A 17,458-nucleotide genomic window follows, 5' to 3' on the forward strand; every position below is an offset into this window, starting at 1 on the left:
ACAGCAACGATATATAGAAATACCTCTATATGATCTATAATGAGCATCTTTAAGTTATGTAATTGTGAGTGTGGGAAAAAAAAACACCACCCGGCCCACCTACCCACCATGCTCATCCTGCAGCATCTCTCTATAAAGGCGCTCTTTGATGATGTCATATTTATACTGCAGAAGTAGGAGAACATCTGAAGGCGCTGGTCTCCTCCAACCCAGTGGTCTAGCAGCCCCACAGCCATGAGACAGAGACGGCAGAACGGTCCACACACCATCCAGAGTGAGCCTGGCCACGGACAGCTTTGTGAGAAGTGTGTTCTTATTACAACAGTGATAGTACTGTGTGTGTGTGTGTGTGTGTGTGTGTGTGTGTGTGTGTGGTAAACCTCATGGAAAGTCTCCTGCCCTGGCCTAGAAGACTCTTCACACTCCACCGATTTGTGTCTCGCTGAAACACACGAACACACTCTCAGTATTCTCAGTAATCTAAAGCTCACACACGTCTACAGCGACTCGCTGAGCACTTTATTAGGAACCATCATCAGTAATACCGGGTAGGGCCTCAGTTCTTCTGTTGGAACTCAGGTTTGTGGAAGGTGGAGCAGATGGACGCTAGCGTTCCAGGGTGCTCCCGTGTCTGTGTTACCTTCTGGCTCTCTCCTTTTAATTAGGCTGTTATAGACAGACCTGCCGGAGTCGTCAGACACATTCTGATACTGCTCATCATTCTCTGCTCTCTATAAATCCTCTCAGAACTTCCTCTGTCTCTTTACCTTCTCTGAGTAAATGGTCACCCAGCCTGACCTGCTGTAAGATTGCCCGCTGAGGTCCCCTCTACCTGCGTCAGACCACCTGCCACCTACCAGTCCGACCATCAGGCCCCCCACCCACCACCACCCATAGCAGACCAGCGGCACACCCTCCTACCACTGCTACCTGTCTAATGACCATGTTAAACCTAAATGGACTCTATAGTAACCATCTGCACTATTAATATCACCACTATTAACTATCTGCTGTATCTGGTTTGGTCATTTTTATCAATAATTAATAAATAGTTCTGATCAGAGGAGGACGGGTCAGGTCCCCCTTGTGAGTCTTGGTTCCTCCCAAGGTTTCTTCCTCCAGCTCTGAGGGAGGTTCTCCTTGCCACTGTCGCTGTTGGGGCTCACTGGGGGTCTTTGATCCTTCATGTCTTACGTTATTTCTTCTTTTTGTCTCTGTCTTTTATTAATTACTAATTATGTAAAGCTGCTTTGTGACGGCAACAGTTGTAAAAAGCTCTACTAATAAATCTGACTTGACTACAGTGATAATTCTCGTACACTGGAGTGGAGTGTGTGTCTGCGCCCCATCCCAATAAATGGTCTCCTTTGTACCGCACCTGCTGTCTCTTGTGTGTTCCCTCTGGAGGAGAGGGCAAGTACCTAACCACCCAGTAGCCCCTCTCTCCCCGGGAGCGTTCGCCCCACCAAGCCTCCATCACAAGTAACTACAGGCAAAGCAGTGCAAACAGACCGAGCTGTTTCTAAGGTTCTTACCTGACCCGGTTTCTGCCCTTTTCCGTTCTGGAGTAGGGGTTGTGACTTCCACCTCATTCCAACTGAGGTGCTGCTCCTGCCAGACTTCAGCATCTGCAGTTCCCAGAACAGCTGCAGAGAGCAAGAATTCAGTCACACATTTAAGTGCTCGGCTGCTCGGCTTCTCTAGTGCACACAGGAAGGGATGGTTAGTGAAGGTCAGGGATGAAGACTGGTTCAGGAACTGCTCATCATCAGGCAGATCAGATCATTTGGTGAAAAAATGTGTTTGATTAACTGAGTCAGTAAGTAAAGCATTTTTTACTGGAAGGTAAAGAGAGATGTACCTTTTCCCTGCTGTCTCGCTCTCTCTCCATCACCAGCAGAACATGCAGAACCAGTCTGCCGGAACAGGGCCGACCTGCATTCTGTGCACTGACCTGTACACAAACCAAACACCTGTCAGTCTCTCTCTCTCTCTCTCTCTCTCTCTCTATATATATATATATATATATATAAAATCTTAAAATGGTAAAATTGCAAATTTGCAGAAATTGCAAAAAAATAATAAAAATAGAGAATCAAACAAATCATCAAGGGATCTGCAAAACCCTAACTTTCTTAAATAGTTATGAAAATATTTCAGAAAATGTCAAATAAACATCATAAATGTTCACACAATGTTTAGAAGAGACATTTGTTGCCTTCAAATAATGTTAAATTATAATTTTATAATGATAAAATGAACAGCCCACACTCCTACATGAATGCAAAAATGTACACAAAACAAAACAAAACAAAACAAAACAAAACAAAACAAAACAAAACAAAACAAAACAAAACAAAAACAAAATAACAAAAACAAAGAACAAAAACTAAACAAAACCAACATCAAAAACAAACAAATAACAAATATATATATATATATCATTGCTGTCCCTCCAATATGATAACTTAACTTTTCTGTACATGAATGTCAAATATTTTATTCCAGGTGATTTTGGATAATTTCTGTTGGTCCATTCATCATTACATGGTTCCACAATCTGTAGAGCAGAAGCTGAACTCAAATAATGAAGGAAAACACGGGTGCTCCATGGTCCCCACCTATTTTTTGCTCTCAGAAAGGGCCCATCTCTACACCAACTGTATTCCTGTACTGATATCACATGATTGATGATACTGTATCATCAAATCCACCGTATACTGACTGATGTCACTTACAGTGAGGCCAGAGTTGATTGACAGCTCTAAGGCGTGGGTGGACCCTCCTGTCTGCTCTTTGCGTCAGTGCTTTGCTTTGTAGCCCAGGGCTTTGCTTGTTTAGGTCTCCGCCCTGACTCCACCCAGCCTTTATTGTTCCCACCTGTGTCTACTTTATAGCCCCGCCCTTTCCCTTGCTCCAGGACTTGAGTTCTCACACTGCGCTGCTACAGAAGTGTCTGAATACTTGTGCCGAGTTTCTTGACTGGTTTTCTGGGTCTTGGGGTTGTGGATTTGCCTCGTGTGTTCCTGCTGGCCTGTTACTTGGCCCTGTTCTGCCTGTCCTATGGACTGTGGGCTTTGGCAAAGGCTGCCGGGCCTCAATAGTGGTGAAACAGAGATGCAGGAGAGTTCAAGCTCAGTTCTGTTGGAGATGTAAAGGGTGTAAAGCACTGACCACAACAAAGCTCTACACTATGAACGCACACATATTTACCCGAATTGACACTGAGGTGGATTATAGACAGTCAAAAGAATGCAATAAAGAAACCATCTGTCAGATCAACCTGATTCATGTACTTCCAGAAGGATCACACACACTTTACTGAGAAGATCTGAAAGGTTAAGACCTCTCACACTCTTCCATAACTCAAACGAATCCTGTTTGACTCTCTGACCTGTGTGATGGCTCTCTGTGTATCGTCCAGGTTGGCGGGGGTGAGGAACACCTTCTGGTAGAGCTCACACACCTTCTCTACATTAACCTCATCCTCCACACCAACGCCCAGAGCCTCGCACACCAGATGCACGCAGTCCTCCATCTGTACACTCTCAAAAAACACACCCGTACCCAAGTGACCACTGCCTCGGTAGGAAGTCTCTCACCTGCGGAACCAGGGGACTCTTCATCTTGATGAATGATGGATGATCACAACAAAGCAGCGTCTGTTGCTGAGGCAACTGTGAGGGTCAGGTTGCAAATGGTGCTGGAGAACTTTCCCTGCTCCCAGAACACACCTGGGCTCAGTCCTGCTTTCTGCTGCACTCATCCTCCTCTATTATTGATATTAGGACTTAATTCATCTGAAGCTCATGAATGATTTTGTAGCTAATTTGTCAGGTGTGTTGTTTGAGGGTCCGCCTACAGGCCAGGATTATTAACCCTTTATTAATGAACAAATGAGGCTCATGCATGTCCTCAGGTAGGGATCTGTCCAGAAGATATTAGTGAGCATTGTGTAGCAGCTGGAGGAAAATGGCAGGTGTGTGAAATACCCTGGTTGATTAGGAAGAGATGTTTTTTTGCATTATATGTTTTTATGTGGTTTTAAGAAAATACTCTTAGTCTCTGATGTTGAAACAGAACAGCCTTCATTTCAGACTGTGAAGCAGCATGCTCCCATCAGGAGTTTCAGAGTGAAGGACGGGACAACGCTCAGCTTTCAGGCGACCTTTCATCTGGAAGTATCGAAGATGTAGGTTTGTTCATAAAGCGAAATCAAACTGTTGTTTTGATGAAATAACAAGAAATGTAATCAATCCAATTCAATTCTAAATTCAATTCCAATTCAATTTGACACGGCAACTACACACATCCCAAACTCACACACTGTCTGGTAAACCAACACAATAACAAACATTTTAAACTGCATGTCCGACAGCGATTATAACAGCTATAAAAACATGCTAGCGATTATAACAGTAAATAAAACATTTTCTAGTGATTTATAACATGTGCTAGTGATTATAACAGCGATTATAACAGCTATAAAAACATGCTTGTGATTATAACATATATTGAGTATATGATATACAACATATATATATATATATATATTGAATATATATATTGAGTTACTGAGGATACGCAAGCAATACGTTTCAGAAAATTATTAAATATTTAAAATATATAATATCTAAAAATTATTCAAATAAAAGTCATCAAAGTAAAGTGTTTGTTAATTAAAGTTTTTAATATGTTTATGTTCAGAAGGACAAATAAACACTCAGTTTTTTAGAATGAGAATTGTCTAGTGAAGTGTCTGAGGAACGAAAAGTGACTCAAAGAGCAGATATAAAAATATTTAATATGTTAAACACAGCAAACCAGAGCCGAGTACAGTGATATAAATACAGTGATTACCAGTGCAATAGTAAAAATGCCCATTTAGTGACAATTTCCTCTATAAAAACATATAAAAATGCATTGTCTTTGGTTTGTTATTGATTTATATTTAATGATAAATGTAAAAATAAAGCTCTTCATTCATCAGAGACACAAAATAGTGGTATTAGAAGTATTTATCCAGCATCCATCAAGATCTGCAATCTCACTCACACCCTCTTCTTAGACCCTCGTCTTATCTAGTCCTATCAGAGAAAGTAAAGACTTTCTGAAAAGGCACCAACTTATCAACCACAGTGACCAGTCATGTGACTTACATAGCAACTCTTGATCCGAAGTAGCACCAATATCTGAGTTAAACACATACCAACTGCTCCGGTTTGTTGGGTTAGGTTCAGTTATAGGCCTCGTGTGTTTGAGGCTTAGACCTGGTTTAGAGGTGTAGATGAGCTGCAGTATTTATCGCTGTGTGTTGCAGGTCAACTCCTGACCTGGGTGGACCTGAGAAGCTCAGGGGCTGCCATAGATGATTTTGGGGCATTTCTCCGGGGCAATGCAGTGAGCCTCGTGCTCCACCAGCCCAGCCGGGCACTGGCAGCCCGGGACACACGGCTTAAAGCAGTGGGCTTCAATTACACCCAGTGGGACGTCCTTGTTGAAGCAGGTTTTAGGACACGGTGGTCCGCATTCATCAAACACATATCCTCTGTCCGCGGGACAGCCCACCGCTACAGAATGAACACAGGGGAGAAGAGAAGAAGGAGAACATCAAGAGCTGAAACAGAAAATGCACTAGGAAACATTCACTGTATGGACAAGAATGGAACACTATCTGGACAAAAGTATTGGGACACCTGGTTATTCACTGCGTCTTCTGAAATCAAGGGTATAAAAAGAGTTGATCCTGCTTTTGCTGGAGTAACTGTCTCTACTGACCAGGGAAGAAGGGAGGGGCACTGCTGTGAGGATTTGATTGCATTCAGTGACAAAAGCATTAGTGAGGTCGGGATGTTGGATGGTCACCACTCCACCTCATCCTCAACTTTGGGAGGTGGGTGCACCAAATACAGCAAACTATCAGAGAGTGACTGGCACAGGGATCAAACCCCATGCCCTTGGAGCTAATACACTGCCCCACAGCACTACCCGCAACCAACCATCTCATCCCAATCCTTTTAGGGTATGTATGTATAGACAAAAAGACAGATAGATAGAGAAAGCAAGGTGTCTCCAAACTTTTGACTGGCTGAGTATAAACACTCCATAGTGTGTATGTATGTGAAAACCCACCACAGAGTGAAGGTGATCTCCAGTTCAGGATGACCCCTCCCTCGCGGCACTCTGAAGCATACGCCTCCAGAGCGTCGCACAGGCACTCGTCTGAGTTCGAGCCGCAGGCACACAGGTCATAGACACACGAGGCGAAGAACATCTCGGCGGGCACCACCTTATGGCAGGGCTTGAACACGGGAGACTTAAGCACGGCACAGCGGCTGTTAGCTGCCTTGCGAACCGAATAGCCGGCCTTCTTACACGGTTCAATGCTCTCCCCATCAGAACACTGACCACTGGAATGGTTCCCACTGCCCACCTGCAAAGGATGGCTGAGTTTGGTTACTGGGTTTTCTGGCAGGTTCTAGGTTACTAGGTTGAGGTCAAATGACCACTTTTGCATTTCTACAGGTATTTCTATTTTATAGAATCCAGGAGGAACCACAGTGAGGGTCATCTTCCCAGTACCTTCCAGTCATTTCCAAAGTCTGCCTCTGAGTTACTGATCTGTCCATTCCGTAGCTTCATGTCATCCTGAGGGTAGTTGTTGAAGTTTCCACAAATGCCACACATTTGCTCCTTATAGGTTCCCGGGACACTGACTTCTAGATGAGAGCGTCCGTTCCACAACACCTGGACACACGGCACAGACCAGCTAATCAGCATTCATACACCAGCGATTAGTGAGGGATTTGACCACAATCAAGAGGTCAGGCAACGATGAGTGTGTACCTTCATGCCAATGTTAGTGTTGAGAAGAATGGTGTTGGTTTTTCGTTCTAGATACACATACGGCTCTTTCAGAAACGGTAGAGAGACAACTTTATAATCAACCTGTGGAGAAGAAGTGCATAAAGAGGAAGAAACATCATGTAAAAAGCCAAAACGGTAATGACAAAAGTATTGGGACACCTGCTCATTCACTGTTTCTTCTGAAATCAAGGGGATTAAAAGGACTGTATCCTGCTTTTGTAGGAGTTTCTGTCTCTACTGTCCAGGGAAGAAGGCTTTCTACTAGATTTTGGAGGAGCATTGCTGTGAGGATTTGATTGCAGTCAACAACAAGTGTGTTTGTTAGTGAGGTCAGATTTCTCAACTCCACAACTCATCCCAAAAGTATTAGATGGAGCATCAACTATTTGATTAATTCCAGAGAATTCCACAGCTCCTCCACTGCTCCACAGCTCAATGCTGGGGGGCTTTATACCCCTCTATAGCCCACGCCTGGCATTAGGCAGCATGGAGCCAATAGGGTCATATATGTATATTATCTGCTCCAGAGAGTCCTATTCTATTGGCAGTATGTCTTTCTCTACAGGGACTAGACAGGCTGTGTCACAACATCTATGTCAGCAATGGGTGCGAGTTAAAGGAGCTGAACGCCTTCATTAGAAGGGGTGTCCACAAACATTTGGACAGACAGTGTATGTTCTAAAATGCTGGGTGGGATAGACTTTCATTACAAATTGGGAGAATGCAGTCTTCAGTGAACCGTTCCTTTAACACTGCTGAGAAAGGCTCATTTATCAATGACCTAATCAATACTATTAATCATGCTATTAACAAATGAACAGAGCCTTGTGGTAAGTGTAAGGATTTTGACTAAGACATAATTCACAAGCGGTTCAACAACTGAGCCATTAAAGGCCGCACCACAGTGGAGGAAATCACCTTCACAATCCAGTCCTGCAGCAGCTGCACCACGACATCACCAATATACACAGTGACCTCTTTAGTCCAGGACACGCCTTTACGCCCTCGGCCATCGTTCGTCACGTGAATACTACACACACAATCCAGGGTTTAACACACAGGTCAAATATTATTAATAATAATACCTGCTCCTACTGTTAAACAGCTAACAATATACGGCCGTGGTAAAAAAATTAAAGACACGCTATGACATGTTTCATCATTAAAGCAACATTATGCAACATTTTAAACATAGCATAGCGTTATACCGTTCACTGACTAACGCTGCTAACTGTAGCATGTAGCATTGCAGTTGTAGTTCGTAGCGCTGCATAGCCCTATTAGTGAAGTTAAATTCTGTAATATTACTGTAATATTAGTGACCCGGGATTCGAACCGACGATCCTCAGATCACAGTATCAGCACCTTAGCCCCTAACCTTAAAGCATGATTAACCTTAAATCAGCAGCTTCAGGATCATGCTGATGCTCCACTGACTGAACTGAAAAGGGAGAACGGCGTCTCCGTCATTCCCACTCCGGGCCGGAACGCTGCTGCTGCTACTGCACTATGGAGCTTTGGTGGTGGAGCTGCAGGAGGAGAACCTCTCTCCAGAACTGCTGTGTAACTCTGCGTAACCCGCTTCTAAGCTTGTGGATCTCTCAGCTCCTTCATAAAACTGCAAATACACTTCTGGACTGTAGGAGGAGCCCAAGAGCAAGAGAAGCCAATTTTACATAGTGTTGCTTTAAAAATATGGAAAGTTTGATCTTCATGTGATCAACGCTGAGAGATGTAGGTAACGTAGCTAAACTCACACACCTGAAGAAACGTCTTTAATCATCATTTATGAAATAAATAATATTTTTTTCATGAGGAAAAAGTTTCACTCTTTCAAAAGTGTAGAATCAGAACCAGGTGCAGAACCTCAGCTGCAGATGATCAGAACGTGGTTAGAGAGGATTCTGGAGGAGCTGAGAAGGTGAGTGTGATCCTTCAGGCCACCCTTTTCTAAACCATGCTCCTGCAATTCATGAGATTCTCAACACACACCTGAAATCTCCGCCCTCACAGTCCTGAGCCAAGACGTAAGTACACGCCCCCTGGAAGTTCACCATCTTTCCATCGAACGTGCGGTAGTGCGGGTCTCCAAACACGATGCAGGTGGCAGGACGGGGGATACAGTGAGGACAGCACATTCCCGGGATCAGAGACGGAGTTTCATCCTGCGATTACACAAACACACTCAGACACACGGAAACACACACATCTGCAGGCACACACAGCTAGGGTGTGTGTGTATCTGTGCGACTCACAGAGGCACAGGACACCGCAGGACATCTCTCCGTCTGGCAGTGCACGTCTCCAGACACACACGTGCAGGACGTGCACTCGTCTACCGCCCAGTGCTCGTTAGAGGCATACGCCTGACCTTCATACACACACTGCACATTGGGGTCTGCGACACACACACACACACACACACACACACACACACACACACACACACAAATATATAAATACAATGCTGAATTTTACACCAACTTAAATATGCAGGGATGGAAATACATAAATACACAAAAAGACCCAAAAAAATCAACACACACACACACACACACACATACACACATAATCACAGACAGATGTGTAGTACCTTGGCACTCATAACAGCACTTTCCTGGGCTTTTCACTTTGACCAGTCCTTCTTGGCAAATGCGTGGACCACACTCCTCTATTTTACACTCGATATGTCCCATCTAAAACACACACACAAAAACACAGCTGTCCAAATGTTTGTGGACACCCCTTTTAATGTAATAAAGTTGCACCAGTTTATGTATTCTGGATGTGTGTATGCCACAGTGTGTGTGTGTGTGTGTGTGCGCACGCCTCACTCACATTGCAGGAGCAGGTGATGCACTCGTCTTCGCTGTCTGTCCAGCTTTCACCATTGGACACCTGCTTTTCCTCCACCACACACACTGAAAGGCACACATGCTTACACTATAACACACACAGCAACACAAAAAGAGCCAAACACAGATATACACACACACACACACACTACCATCACAGACAGGGCAGCACGAGTCAGGGGGTGTATACTGTTTATCCGGGGGGCAGCTGAGAGGATGGCAGGTCTTATGAATACACGTCCATGTTAGGTCCTACAGACACACAGGGAGCCGTTACAGTCATTATCAAGAATACAGTAGGCCTTGGATAAGTGTGTGTGTGTGTGTGAGAGAATGTGTGTGTGCAAAGGGTAACCTTGCACTGGCAAGTGAAGCAGGGGTCATCTGTGGCCAGAACTTCGTTTCCGATCAGCGTTTCTGTGCAGTTACTGAGAGGCTCTGAAACAGACATTCGTCCAATCACAGAGGTGAGACCCGTGTCCCTGATGGCACACTGATGACAGTGAGGTGAAGAGCTAAACTGTTCCCTGACTGTTCCTCTGTTATACTATTATATAACACATTCAACGGAAGTCAATATACGAGATATTAATTCTAAGCATTTTGGAGCATTTCTATTGGTCCATTCATCATATAATTCTGATCAGCCATAACATTAGTACCACCTGCCTAATGTTAATTAGGTCCCCCTTGTGCCGCCACAACAGATCTGAACATTCAAGGCATGGACTCCACAAACCTCTGAAGGTTACCTGTGGTACCAAGACATTAGCAGCAGATCCTTTAAGTCCTGTAGATTGGGAGGTAGGACATCCATGGATCACATCAGTGAGACTTAGGTGTCCATGACCCTGTGTGTCCTTCCTTCAAGAACATCACCTTCAAGAACTGACTGTTCACCTGCTGCCTACTATGTAGATCCACCCCTTAACCGAAGCCACTGTAGACGGAGGTAGTCTATGATTTTCCACCGCATCTGTGAGTGGTACTAATGTTATGGCTGATCGGTGTATGTGAAAATGTGTATTTCTTGGTGTGTGATAATTTAATATTTCAGATATATTAATCTCTTATTGTGCTCCTATATACCCTAACCCCTCCCCTGGCCCACTCTGATCAGGCTGATACTGACGAGCGCAGACTGGACAGCAGGAGTCCGGCCCACTGAACTGGATGTTGTGTTTGGGGCAGTCTACCAGGCTGGGGCACTGCTTTCTGTAGCAGCGTAGGTGCTGCTGTCCATCGGGCATCACCTGCAAAACACACACACACACACACACACACACATACACACACACACACACACACACACACACACACACACACACACACACACATATACAAAAAGAACAGGCCTAAATATTATCAAGAAATAAGAGCTTGTCTAGAGTTTAAGTTATCGAGCATGAAAGCATCACATTTAAGCAAAATACATGTGCATCAGCTTTACCTCGCAGGTGCAAATCTGACAGGGGTCATCAGAAGGATGAAAGTTCTCTCCTGGTCCATACACACGGCCACCATGGACACAGTCTGCATAGAGCAAGTGAAAAATGAACACAGCCAAGGTCAAAATGTCCTATATTCAGACCAGGGCCTGCAATTCACCAGGCTACAAATTTTAAAGCAGCAGTATGCAAGAATGCAAGGTCTCCCCTACAGGTAGGTAGTGCAATTCACTTTTTTAAAATAATGCTTTGAAAAACACGCCCCCTCAGGGACAGCTATACACCTGCATTTCTGGACAAGTGGCTGAGGCAGTAGAGTAACACTACAGGATTCTACACTAATATGACTCTATGGGTTCTGCAGTGTTACACAGCAGCAGTTCTGGAGAGAGGTTCTCCTCCTGCAGCTCCACCACCAAAGCTCCATAGTGCAGTAGCAGCAGCGTTCCGGCCCGGAGTGGGAATGATGGAGACGCCGTTCTCCCCCTGTTCCAGTCAGTGGAGCATCAGCATGATCCTGAAGCTGCAGTTTTAAGGTTAGGGGCTAAGGTGCTGACACTGCGATCTGAGGATCGCTGGTTCAAATCCCGGGCCATGCTGCTTTGTCATCAGCAGCCGGAGCCTGAGCGGGCACGATTGGCCATGCTCTTTCTTGGTGGGTAGAATCACTCTTAGTGGCCAGCTGATGTATCACAGCTGGGGAGTCGGGTCTTTCCTCTGAGTGCACTGGCTGCATAGTGATGCATCAGTGGCCTTTCGCTGGCTGACCTCACATTTATCGGAGGAAGCACTTGCACTAGTCTCCACCCTCCAAGTGTCGGGGGAAAAGGGGTTGGGCAAGTGGCTCTTCTTATGTGGGGAGGGAAATTGGGTAAAAATAAGCATTAAAGCAACAGTATGTAACATTTTTACCTTATAATAGCTTCATTCAAATTAGTGTGAAGTTTTACTGTACCACCTCCGTTACCTTCAACTGCTGCTTCTGGATCTCTCAAATGTAGAAAAGCATGTCCTATAGTGATGGCTCAAAGCGAGAGCCCCCCGACTGAAGGGGGAGCCCTGGAGGAAGCAATGGCAATTCTCGCATACTGTTGCTTTAATTTCAGGAGAAAAAGTGAGCTCTGACCTGCGCACAGTGGACAGCACTCTCCTGGCACGCTGATCTTGTTGACACAGGGGGAGAGACACTGGATCTCCGAGCAAGTGGTCACTCCATTCACACACATGCAGGACATGCAGGGACTGCTGGAGGCAAACCATGTACTGCCCTCAGCATGCTCAACACCATCATACACACAGCCTGTAAGAGAAGGATAAAGATACACAATTTGGACAAAAGTATGGACAAAAGTAGGACACCTGCTCATTTACTGTTTCTTCTCAAATCAAGGGTTTTAAAAAGAGTTTCTCCTGCTTTTGTTGGAGTAACTGTCTCCAATGTTCAGGGAAGAAGGCTTTATGCTAGTTTGGAGGAGCATTGCTATGAGGATTTGATTGCATTCAGCAACAAAAGCATTAGTAAGGTCAGGATGTTGGATGATGATCTCCATTCCACCTCTTTATCCCCAACTCCCTAACTCATCCCAAAAGTACTGGATGGAGCACCACCACCATCATTCCAGAGAACACAGTTCCTCCACAGCTCAATGCTGGGGGGCTTTATACTCCTCTACTAGCCCACGCCTGGCATTAGGCAGCATGGTGCTGATAGGTTCATATGTTAATCTGCTCCAGATAGTCCTAGTCTACTGGCAGTACTTCTTCTCTAAAGGGACTAGACCAGCTGTGTGTGTGCATTTGCACATCTGTGTTAGCAATGGGAGCAATGGGGTGATGGTTCGGCATAGTGGAGTTTGTACCTCGGCAGCGTGGGCAGCAGGTCTGTGGATCTGTGACTTTGTGCATGCAGGTCAGCGGTGCACACAGAGAAGAAGCACAGCTCTTTATACCAGCCTGAAACACACACACACACACACACACACACACACATAAAAGACTTATAGAAATAAACAGTATAGTAATTTGCCACCTCAAGATTCACCAATTAACCATAACATTAAAACCACCTCCCTTTCATATATCCCCCTCGTGCATGGACTCCACAAGACCTCTGAAGGTGTCCTGTGGTATCTGGCACCCAGACTAACGTCATCATGAACTAGTGGGGCCTCCATAAGCATCAAGCCTTGGGTATCTATGACCCTGTCGTCAGTTCACCAGTTCACCGGTCGTCCTTTCTTGGAGCACTTTTGGTAGTTACTGACCACTGCATACTAGGAACACCCCTCACAAGACCTGCTTGATGTTGGGGATATGTTCTGACCCAGTCGTCTAGAACCTCACAGTTTAGTTCTTGTCAACACATCACCTTCAAGAACTGACAGCTCACTTGCTGCCTAATACATAGACCCACCTCTCCATGGCTGCTAGCTCAGAAGCAGATAATCAATCTTCATGAATTGAATTCCTGTAATTTACCTGTCAGTGGTTTTAATGTTATGGCTGATATGGCTGCGTCGCTGCCCTGTGTTTGCGTGTCTCACCGTGCAGGTACAGGTATTGCATGGTTCATCAGGAGGGATCCAAATCTGCCCCTCCCTGTACACTATGCTGCCATGCACACAAGCTGAGGGACCAAATCAGAGTTCATATTGATTATTGATCAGAAATACAGACAGCATGTATCATATCACACAAAACACACAGCGCTCACCTCCACACTGGGGACAGCACTTTCCTGGGGGGATAACTGGAGAAGGACAGGAGACCGGAGCACAAACAGCCGTAGCGCACCTCACACTGCCCCGCTCACACACACACTGCTGACATGGGTCAGACCGCGGTTCGAAAGGCTTAGTATTGGATGCATACTCTACACCTTCATACAAGCAGGAATCACACACTGGGCAGCAGTCTGTGTTGCGGGCTGGGTGGGAGCACTGCTGAGCACAGGGCTTCCTCTGACATGAGACTACTTCATTCTGCCAAAACACACACACACACACACACACACACTCTGAATCAGATCAAATTCTATGTCCATAGAGGGCGCTGTTCTGCGATATCTGTTTATATGAATGTGCTCTATAAACAATGATGTCTGATGTTTGCTCTGAACACTGTGGTTAAAACAAAGACTCGGAACTGTAATTTAACAGTCGATACACAGCCCATTAAAAAGCCCACTAGTGAACACACTCACCAGGCATGTGCAGGTGGAGCAGCGGTCATTGGCAGGGGTGAAAGTGGTGTGGCTCTCGTACTCCTGTCCTAAATACTCACACACTCCTGTACACACTGGACAGCAGTCCCCAGCACGCCTCACCAGCCTTCTGCAGGGCACCCTGGGACATTGCGGCTGGCGGCACAAGGCATTGCCGTTCTACACACAGGAGAGAAACAGAGACTAAAACAATGAGGTGCTGACTACAGGTTTTAAACAGCAGGGACCTGTGAAGTAGGGATATTGGTGCTGACTGATATGATAATGTAATATAATAATAACCACTGTGTTTGGAATAAGAGAACTACATTTAGAAACAACTAATTTCATTCAGGCTTGCTAAGTAGGGGTGTGACAAAATAAGATTGAGATATTACATCTTGCAATTCTGTATCAGTTCTCAAAAACACAATATTGAACTTTTAATTCATTTAAACTGTGTTTAACCCCCAACCACTAGATGGCAGTGTTTCACTGGACCACTGCTAACTGGGAACACCCTGTACCCCTTACTGTTTTGGAAATGCTTCGGCCCATCTCTCTTGAATCCAACCCGTCGACTAGAAGAATCGACTGCAACAGATTGACCCGAGCTTGACCCGAGATACTCAGCATTATTCACTTCACCTGGGAGTGGTCATAATGTTTTGGCTCACTGATGCACATCAAATGTAAAATTCTCCAAAAAGTCATTGTAATTAACTCTTGTGTAGTCTTGACTAGGGATGTCATGATACCAGAGATTGGAAGTTGGTACCACCAATATTCTTTGATTCCTGATACCAATGTTGATACACAACAAAAAATAATACTAATAAACTAACAAACTAATAAGTAATAAACTGATACAACGTCTGTATTTTAAAAATAGTATTTAAAGTTTTCATAAACTTTGTAATGTAAAAACAAAACTAGCTGTTCTGACTAATCTGACTTTTAGAACCCTTTTTGTGGGATGTTGTGATAGTGTACCTCCTTCTGCATAAAAATGACTAGTATTTAAAGAAAGCAGGAGATCCTCCACTACTCAAACGTTTTCATTTGACATGTACATTTTACAGAATTATGATATTTGCATGAATTTGCCCATGTTTTGATCAAACATGTAATACTGTTTTTGGTTAGTTTGTTTTATTTGCTTAAAAAGACTAAAAGAAACATAATCTAGAGTATTTTTGAGCTGTAAATGCAATAATGCAGATTATTTTTGCTTAATAAATTAGATTTTAAATATCCTATTAAATATACAAAATTTAAAACAATTTCTTAATAATAATGAACAGTCGTCCAAATAAATTTAAACCTAAATATACTTTAATATTCATTTGTTATTGATGTATTTATTTATGATATCTGGACCCAGGACTTTTATTCTGAAATTTGAACGCCATTGGTCTAGTCTCTTCATTATAGGCAGACGCCTCGGGCCTTTGGTTCCATAGAAATGTTGGTATGGACTTGGTACCGAAGTATCGGCTCTAATGACATCCCTAGTCTTACCATCCCGTATACCCCAAGACACCCCATGGGGGGTGTACAGCTTTCATGGAAGTATGAACAAAGGTGATGTGTCACTGTCTCTAAATTTAGGGTCATTCTAGGATGAAAGATGTTCGAGGTAATCAGGGCCGGCCCATGCCTTTATGGGGGCCTAAGCAAATTTTCCTTTGGGGCCCCTCATACAACCCCCACCTCAGCATCACCCAAGCGGCGTAATATCCTGTGTAATATCACTTCATTTTATTATTCAATGTTATTTTTAAAATATATATTTTTTAGCATGACATATTGGTGCTCTTGGGGGCCCCCTGGTGGCATTGGGGCCCTAAGCATCCGCCTAATTCATTCTGAAGCTAAAAAAAGATCACTTATGGGGTTTTCTCCGCTGTTTAATTTGACTTTTAGGTGGATGAAGGTGTGTGTACCTGGCAGGTGCAGCTCTTGCAGGGGTCTTGAGGATCACTAAACTCTTCTCCATGGCTATACACTCTGCCGTGGATATTACAGTCATCACACACTTTACATCCACACAGGTCCACTGTGGGGTGAGAACACAATGCCCTCGGGCAGCGCTTGGTCTGACACCTCACGTCACCTTTCTGATACACACACACACACACATACAGAGGATATCACTTGATACACACCAGGCAAATGCTATATTAAATACTGCTCTGCTGGGAACAGTTTGCATGTCCTGCCAGACATATATAACCACACACACACACACACACACACATGTAGCTCACCCTGCAGGTGCACTCCGAACAGGGATCAGTGGGGTTTGGTATTGTCTGTCCATCATGCAGCGTCACACCATTAAAGAAACAACCTTAAAAACACATAACATCACATTTCTTTATCATATCAACACAGACGGTCATGAGCTGCTGCGCCCGTGTCGATGAGGGTGCAAAATATTATACAGAGCCAGCCCTAGTATCCTGTCGACTGCTATGCAGTTGTTATGAAGCCTGTCATATGTTGGTGTAGTAGAAATGAGAACAGTTCAATACCATTATTAACACACCTAATTATAAACAAAACGGTTCGAAAATAATACAAATTGAGGTGAGTAGTAGTTCAAATCTATTAGAAAGTCTTCTTCTCTGGACAGTAGAGACAGTTATTCCAACAAAAGCAGCATCAACTCTTTTAATACCCTTGATTTCAGAAGAAACTATGAATGAGCAGGTGTCCCAATACTTTTGTCCATATAGTGCTATTTGTATTGTATGTATTTTATTATATGCATTTTATTGTACAAAGACTTATTATATGCTATAATTACTATTACTATTTGTATCATATACTGTTATATGCTATTATTAGAATTATGCTTTATTTTATATATTGCTAATATATATATATATATATATATATATATATATATATATATATATATATATATATATATATATATATATATAGAAATAATTAATTGCATTGTACATACTATTATACACTAGGATTACTATTACTATTTATATTATATACTATTATTCTACTACGAATTGTCATGGTGGTTAGAAAATAATGCAAATCTTTAATTATTGTGCTGGTTT

The 17,458-nt window shown here is 43.7% G+C and overlaps 1 protein-coding gene across 1 annotated transcript in view; it reads right to left on the reverse strand.

Annotated features, from left to right (window-relative positions):
- Positions 1-4,752: 4,752 nt before the first annotated feature.
- Positions 4,753-17,458, reverse strand: part of kcp (kielin cysteine rich BMP regulator) — a 55,290-nt gene continuing 42,584 nt past the window's right edge. Inside the window, exons 28-47 of the mRNA XM_072695811.1 lie at positions 16,643-16,725; positions 16,319-16,492; positions 14,373-14,552; positions 13,884-14,151; positions 13,714-13,796; positions 13,030-13,123; positions 12,297-12,470; positions 11,173-11,255; positions 10,855-10,975; positions 10,078-10,160; positions 9,875-9,974; positions 9,706-9,788; positions 9,461-9,563; positions 9,123-9,265; positions 8,860-9,032; positions 7,786-7,897; positions 6,847-6,948; positions 6,583-6,747; positions 6,133-6,433; positions 4,753-5,570 (exon numbers count right to left, since the gene is read on the reverse strand). Of these exons, the coding sequence (XP_072551912.1) occupies positions 5,353-5,570; positions 6,133-6,433; positions 6,583-6,747; positions 6,847-6,948; positions 7,786-7,897; positions 8,860-9,032; positions 9,123-9,265; positions 9,461-9,563; positions 9,706-9,788; positions 9,875-9,974; positions 10,078-10,160; positions 10,855-10,975; positions 11,173-11,255; positions 12,297-12,470; positions 13,030-13,123; positions 13,714-13,796; positions 13,884-14,151; positions 14,373-14,552; positions 16,319-16,492; positions 16,643-16,725 (2,843 nt within the window). The 3' untranslated portion in view covers positions 4,753-5,352. The remainder of the gene's footprint in view (positions 5,571-6,132; positions 6,434-6,582; positions 6,748-6,846; positions 6,949-7,785; positions 7,898-8,859; positions 9,033-9,122; positions 9,266-9,460; positions 9,564-9,705; positions 9,789-9,874; positions 9,975-10,077; positions 10,161-10,854; positions 10,976-11,172; positions 11,256-12,296; positions 12,471-13,029; positions 13,124-13,713; positions 13,797-13,883; positions 14,152-14,372; positions 14,553-16,318; positions 16,493-16,642; positions 16,726-17,458) is intronic.

Source organism: Salminus brasiliensis, chromosome 13 (genome assembly GCF_030463535.1).
Source record: "Salminus brasiliensis chromosome 13, fSalBra1.hap2, whole genome shotgun sequence".
Taxonomy (NCBI): Eukaryota; Metazoa; Chordata; class Actinopteri; order Characiformes; family Bryconidae; genus Salminus; species Salminus brasiliensis.